This window comes from Myzus persicae, unplaced genomic scaffold, assembly GCF_001856785.1.
Source record: "Myzus persicae strain clone G006 unplaced genomic scaffold, MPER_G0061.0, whole genome shotgun sequence".
NCBI classification, from domain to species: Eukaryota; Metazoa; Arthropoda; class Insecta; order Hemiptera; family Aphididae; genus Myzus; species Myzus persicae.
Genome location: NW_019100825.1, coordinates 157,250 through 164,850, shown reverse-complemented (window position 1 = coordinate 164,850; position 7,601 = coordinate 157,250). Strand labels below are relative to the sequence as shown.

General features: G+C 26.2%; 1 protein-coding gene across 3 annotated transcripts; it reads left to right on the top strand.

Annotated features, from left to right (window-relative positions):
• The first annotated feature begins 381 nt into the window (after positions 1-381).
• LOC111026324 (LIM and SH3 domain protein F42H10.3) lies at positions 382-6,138 on the top strand. 3 transcript variants are annotated; one of them, XM_022304386.1, is made up of 9 exons: positions 382-706; positions 920-1,105; positions 1,228-1,322; positions 4,368-4,452; positions 4,870-4,970; positions 5,040-5,122; positions 5,210-5,437; positions 5,619-5,740; positions 5,808-6,138. In XM_022304386.1, exons 2-9 carry the CDS (start codon positions 1,037-1,039, stop codon positions 5,985-5,987), a joined length of 963 nt encoding a protein of 320 aa, XP_022160078.1. In that variant the 5' UTR covers positions 382-706; positions 920-1,036; the 3' UTR covers positions 5,988-6,138. The 3 variants fall into 3 exon arrangements, with proteins under 3 accessions (XP_022160078.1, XP_022160077.1, XP_022160076.1); XM_022304385.1 differs by having other exon boundaries at positions 384-706; positions 855-1,105; positions 5,040-5,140; positions 5,808-5,987; XM_022304384.1 differs by having other exon boundaries at positions 385-706; positions 5,040-5,140.
• Positions 6,139-7,601: the final 1,463 nt, after the last annotated feature.

Genomic DNA, 7,601 nt, shown 5'->3' with positions numbered 1-7,601 from the left:
CGTTTTTATCGGGGGACTTGAAGGCAGTGGACATAATTGTATGGACAAATCGGGCGGCAGGTCTAAGCATAATATTATTTTTATTCATTATACCTATCTCAAAACGAATCGGTCGACACCGTTTTTCATCGGCTGCCGCCGCCGCCTGCAATCTCTCCAATCGGTACGCGTTCCTGTGCGACGAACGAGCATACCTTCGTCACTCCGGCCCCGTACTGACTGCAGCAAAATCGCGGTCGTCGGGCGTCGGCGGGCGGCGGTCCGTGCTTAGGTATTCGATCATTTTGATGTGTACACGCTACACACAATCGCCGCCGTCGCCGCCGCCGCCGCCGCCGCAGTCACCGACACCACCCACCGCCCCCACCCTTTTGACCGGATGAGATCATCGGGCACGGTGTGTAAAACAGAAGTGAAAGGGAAAATCGTATTATTAATATTATTATTATCATCATTATTCAACTATATCTATAATAATAATATTATAACGATATTGGTCCATCGCTGTTGTACAGACACTGTGGGCGCACCGTTCCATTATCAATATTATTATTAGTGTTAGTGCCGTGTAGGTAATAAGTATTCCGCTCTCGATTCAACAGTTGTATTCGGACGCAGAGCAATCTAAAACATTAAAGAGCGGTGTCCAACTATCACAAAAGAACATCGAATAATATACCTAATATCGTTTCGAATTTTTCGTCTGGTGAGTGACTACATCATTCTATCCAACTACTTTTGGCAGGACTCTGGCCAATATTACGATATTTCTTGTCTGACACTTTTTACGTACTAATATTTATGTGTTATATTATTATTTATATTTTTTAATAATCTTTTCGTTCACTGTGTAGGTACTATACGCAGTACGTTCTTATGAACCCAAAAATCTAATCCAGCAAGTTTTGTTGTGTTACAGTAGTGGTATTGTATGTCTATCATATATCTACAATAAACTGCATCAACGGTTATCATATTATTGTCTTGAACGGGTGTCACTGTGCTATTCTGTCTTATTTTTGGCGACGGTTATAAGATGAACAAAAAGTGTGCCAGATGTGAGAAAATTGTTTACCCTATTGAAGAGCTCAAATGTCTCGATAAGGTACATTAATTGTTCCATACTACACAACCCACTTATTTCTGTTCTTCCAGAAAGTTTTGTATACACTTAAGTGTGCAGACTTAAATTTAATTTAAATTTTCTTATTTTTATATTATTAATAGGCTTGGCACAAACAATGTTTCAAATGCCAGTCCTGTGGCATGACATTAAACATGAGAAATTACAAGGGATTCAATAAAGAGCCTTACTGTGAAGCGTGAGTACTTTATACTGTTTTTTTTATTTATCACATACTCAACTTATTTATATATTGCTAGGTAGAATCTTTGGTAACAATACAATATTGAAATAATTAATATAATACGTGATCATAAATCATAATAATAGATAATCACAAAGCTACAGCCAATTCAAAAGGACTATAAAACAGTTAAAAACAAATAGATAAAGACTACATTACAATTAGTTTTATTTGTTTACCGATATTTTTCTTGAGAGATAACTTAAATGTGTGTATAGTATACCTATTAATTTGTTTTTATTTAATCTGTGATAATTATTTATTTTATTTAAAAAAAAAGTATTTTTGGTTAAACTACCATATTTTAGCAACCTATTCATAAAGACGTAATATAGTCAAGTAAATTATTGAACAGACTTAATACTAAAAGTCAGAATATTCATAGAATTACAGAAGTTTCAAAATACAGCTGAAAATGTTCCTTTAATATAATCATTTTTATATTAATGTATCAACCCATATTCCTGAAATAATAATATAGCTTGCATAAACTTGATTCAACGTAATATTACCTAAGTTTAAATTAATCCAGAAGATGGGAATCACTACTAATTTAATACTTTTTAGGTACTTTAATACAATTAAAGCTTAATATGAAAAGTCTTTAATCTGTTTCAAGGGTAGGTTCTGATTTATCTAATAAATTATTAAATTTAATTACAAGCATATTGTCTGATTCTGTCGTAGACTAATTCTTCATTGTTTAATGTTAAGGCTTTATTCAAAGTTGGATGAAATATATCATTAAAATTATAACTTTTAACTTAGCCATCTAGGAATCTAAATAAAAATATACCACAAAGTACCTTATCTTACCTTAAACTTATATATATTGTTTAAAAAAATAATCCTAAAAACAATAGGTATACGGGTTAAATTTATAAATACTTAAATAATTTCATTGATTTGTAAAGTATAGGTAATTAATAACTAAATTGATTAACATTAGGTTCTTTATTTGATGTATTGGTGATACATATTTTTTTTATTTAATACAATATATTAAATAAATATTTTAACATTCAATTATTATCAGTTTAACTGGGTATATGTACCTAAGCAACTATTTGCATTTACAAATTTATTTAAAGTATGATATGGACATTTTTTTGATAATTTTGTGATCTTATTTTAGTAGTTGTAAATGATATATTTAATAGATAAGTGTGTTAAGTTTGAAATAATTGGCAACCTTGTGATATTGTATGTTCATGCAAATAGCCTTACATACAATAACACAATTAATATATTTCTGACTAATGTGTTTACTTACATATTTTCTTGTCAAAATCATTGTAGTCTAATTGTAATAATAAAAAAGCTTACACTTAAAAAGTAAATGATTTTTGAATTAAAAGAATTTTAAATTATTAAAATATTAATTGTATTGGTTTATTACTTTTTATAGTTGTATAGGTATTTTAAAACTAACTTTTTTCTCAATCTGTGATTTTAATAAACAGATTTTTACTTTTTGAATTAAGAATTGCCAATAAAACAAATAAAATGTATATTGATCATATTATATAATACACAACCACGTTCATCATTGTATAATGGATAGCTACAACTGAAGGCTATTATGTTTTTAGTCATAAAGATATCAAAATATGCACTAGTATACACTAATCTTATAATCACATAATATTTTAATAGCAGTAATTTAATACTACCTATCAATTTTATTTATGGGTTATCTGTTTTTTTGCATAATATGTTTTTAAAATGTATATTCATATTGTTTTAAACATATATAATATTATAAGTATTATTTATTGAATATATTTTGAATAGTTAAAATCTTGTTAAAGTTTTTGTCCATAAAATTAGTATACAAAGTATTTTCATATATAACAATGTCTATATAAGTAAATAAAAGTCGTATTTATACCAATATTATAATATAACATTAAAACTTTATTGTTTTCTATGACATTAATAAATTATAAAGCAAAAATAGTTAAATGTTTTAACATATTACCAAAAAGTACAAAACTAAGAATTGTTCCTGTGGATATAAAATAATAGACTTAATAAATCAATAAAATAATTTAATATCTAAATATTTTTTTATTAAGTACTTAATATATTATATTCGTGAGCAGCCATATACAATTTTTGATATAACATTTTTTTCAACAGCGTTTTTAGCATTAAATTTGAGTGTTAGAAGTTTTTTGGATAATATTATAAAAAAAATGTATTGCCAAAAATATTTAACATTTAAAATTTATCATTAGTTTTTTTTATTATTTTGTAATTTTGAAGTAGCTGATCTAAAAAAAATTTAAAAGGACAGGGAAAATTTTTCAAACTATGTTGCTACAAAAATGTTCAATGTAGTCTTTGAGGGTGTGGTCCTAAAAAAAATCCATACAACACTTTTTCATCAATATTCATAAGTTTGTCAATAATATTACAATATATACTTGTTAATATTTCATTGTCCACTGGATTCTACCATAACGCTCACGTCATTGTAATCAAATGTAGTAGTACTTAGTTTAAAATCAACATTTTTTAAATTACAATATTTAATACATCTATAAATTTTTCTTTGAAAATTGCAAAGATGGGCAAGTTAGTCATTTTTTCAACTAGTTTAAGTTAAGTTACTTTCATACAAAAACTAAGTTAGAATATAAGTTAGTTTCAGAAATGCTCCTAATTTCTAATTTAGTTAGTAAGAAGTTAGTTTGGTGAAAATAGTAACTTAAGTAAGAGTAAAAGTTAAAACAATGTTTTTTTTATAGTTTAAACTACAAAAACAACTAGTTACTCATTGTTTTTAACGAGTTGGGTTAGATTATTTTAAACATATTTACATTACATTATTTTTTACATACAAAGTAAACATGAATTGAAATTAACTTAACTTTAACTTTCTAAGTAGGAAATGGAAATGAAAGGAATCCTATCTCTCTTGTATTTGATGCTATCGACTGCATGTCTAATGTCTATTATTCATTATTAATTAATAAACGGCAAAACATATTTCAGACATATTCCAAAAGTCAAACATACAACTGTAGCTGAAACACCAGAGTTAAAAAGAATTGCTGAAAATACAAGATTACAATCAAATGTAAGTATATTTCTACATCAAATATTTTAAATTTAAGTTATTGGAAAAAATATGTTTCAATCATTATTTTATGAAAACAATTATTTCATGCCATCTTTATGGATAGACAACTTGCCGTAAGTGATTCAAAATTAGTTGTCTAAAAATGTATTTAAAATAAAGCTTAGATATTATGTTATACTCAAAAGTATTTCAGTAATAATATTGTTAAGACTGAAATGTAATTATATTATTTCGTTACTTGTGTTTGAATAGTTAAATACTTAATGAATCTAATTTTGCCTGAAAATGTAGAATTGCTTGATTATTTATATTTTTGTTATAATGTATATAGAAGTATTTATGTTATTTTTTAAATTTGTAGTATTACAAATAAAAATGAAAAAGTTAACTATCTATACATTTTATATTGTGTAGGCGCAATATCATGCAGAGTTTGAGAAGACTAAAGGAAAATTAACACAAGTTGCAGATGACCCAGAAACATTGCGGATAAAAGCTAATTCAAAAAACATAAGGTAGTACAGGTAGCTTTCATTATGAACATAATTTATTTTAATCATTCTTATTATTTTATTATAAATTAGTAATGCCGAGTATCATGGAGATTTTCTGAAGAAAGCAGAGATGGAACAACGTAGGCATTTATCTAATGGGAACAACGCAGCAAGTAATAATGAACCATTAAGTAATAAATTAAAATAAAGTTATTTAGTTAATTTAAATTATAATATTATTATGTATTTACATTAAATAGAAAAAAATGTCATTGTAAACAAAACAATTCAAGAAATCGATCATAGTAACACTGTTAAACCAAATAAAGTACAGCAAAGTTATAACGGTGGAAACACAAGATATGTGCCTCAGAAAGCTGAAAATACACAGCATCATCCTAGAGTAGAAGACACTTCAGCTAAAATTCCTGCATGTTTAAATCGTCAATCTTCTACTTTAATTTATTCATCTGATAGTGGAGATTTAAGTAAGTTGTACATTAGTTGAGGTTTTTAATATTTTTTAAAGTTTAACCATGTAGTCATATATTTTAACAGTGTACAATGTTGTTTGTTCACAACATACACTATGTAACACATGACAAATATTATTAAACTCATACAAATATGGTAATTTATTAATACAATTTTATATAATATCATTTACAGTTAACAGTGCATACAACAATCACATTGGTTCAATAGCTGACTATGATCCTATCAAAAAACAACCGTCATATGTTGGTGTTAAGTATACTAACAATTCTGAAAGTCAAAACTATAACCTTGGGGTATGTGTTCATTATTTCTTCAACCAATACTTTTTACAATAATCTAATTAATATATTTTATTAATAGAGAGTGTACCGAGCTATGTACGATTATGAAGCTCAAGATCTGGACGAAGTTTCATTTACTGATGGAGATTTAATTGTCAATTGTGCCGCTATAGATGATGGTTGGATGACTGGTGTTGTACAAAGGACAGGTGAATCTGGTATGCTACCAGCTAACTATGTCCAACCTGCAGCTATTTAATTCTGATTAATAATTTTGTTACATATTATTTGTTTATGTTTATAATATGGTAAAAACATAATAATTTTTTATTAATAGTAATTTGTTTCTACTAATTCTCAAAACTAATTTAATATATATTGCTGCAGCTAAAGAAATTAAGAGCAACTAATTTATGTGATATCAAACATGTTTAACTAAAACTAATATAAGATCACTTATCATAAATATATTAAAAAAATACATTCCTAAATTAAAAAAAAAACTATTAAGTGAAAAAACATTCCAGTATTTGTACTAGTATTGATATGATTTTATATATTTTAATTTATAACTTAAAAGTACATTTTTATATGATTTGCACCAGTAAAGTGATTAACATGAGGTTAAAATTATTTTAAATTTATAAATAATTATAAAATACCTATATCTGTGCTTATTCTTTTTTTTATATAAATTAATTTATTTTTAGACTTAATGAAAGCAATGTTATTTTAATATTGTTATGAAAAATTAAAAAATGTATAAGACAACATTTTAGTAAATTAACTACCTTCCTAGTAATTTATGTAAATTAAAATTTTAATTTTACATAAATGTCTTCAGCTTGTATAACACGCTGTCGATGAAAAATAAATATTTATATTAAAATTAAATCTTGTTTTGAAACATAACACTATATTATTTATTTTTGGGTAGATGTAAACTACTTCTGTTATTCCCATGTTTGTTTATATAGTATTATTATTATTATTATTAATTTATTCTTCGTAATTGTTAATTTTTTTATTGTTATAAATTGATTTCAGTTTCACGTACTATTATTTCATCTATTGAACATTTTATTTTTATTTGAAAGTTTATCATCATAAGAACTATTCACGACTTTAGTACTATACAACATATTATTTAGATATGAACAATGTTTTAATAAATATTTATATACATAATTAAAATTATAAAAGACATTTTTATGATATAAAATTTTTCATCCATATCACAAATCTAAATATTTATACAGTCATTAAATGTCGATGTAATAAATACAGTTTTTTGAACTTGTATTTGTGCTTATTAGCACACATTTAAAATTCAATATAATATTATTTTGGAATTTACTGTATGGAACTTCGATGTTAGTTATGTGAAACAACAAGTTTTACAAATAGTATGTAACAGGTACTGGGTTTCTCATATTGCTAAACGGTATTAAGAACCTATTTAATAGAATTGATAAAAAGGGGCTATAAGTAGTTTAAAAAACAACTACTAACTAATATAAATATTATTTACACATATTTTATATTTAATGGCATGCCCGTGAAGTTGGCCATTCAACTATGTTCAACTATTCATTGAGTATTGAGAATGTACGCCGGTATTCGACGGACTGTTTTTAGTTATTTAGAACAAATATCGTTTCTAGTATCACGTATGTTTTATTTTACAATATATAAATTAATTCTAACAAATTATGGGGATTATGTTATACCTTTACTGCATGGCTGGCTTGAACAAGCAGGCGGTATCGAGCTTGCAGTGGCGTGATTAAAAATTACAATATTTAGGACGGTTAATACCGATTGATTGAATAATACGTGTATGGAGTGACCCAAAACTTCCTTCCTATGATCT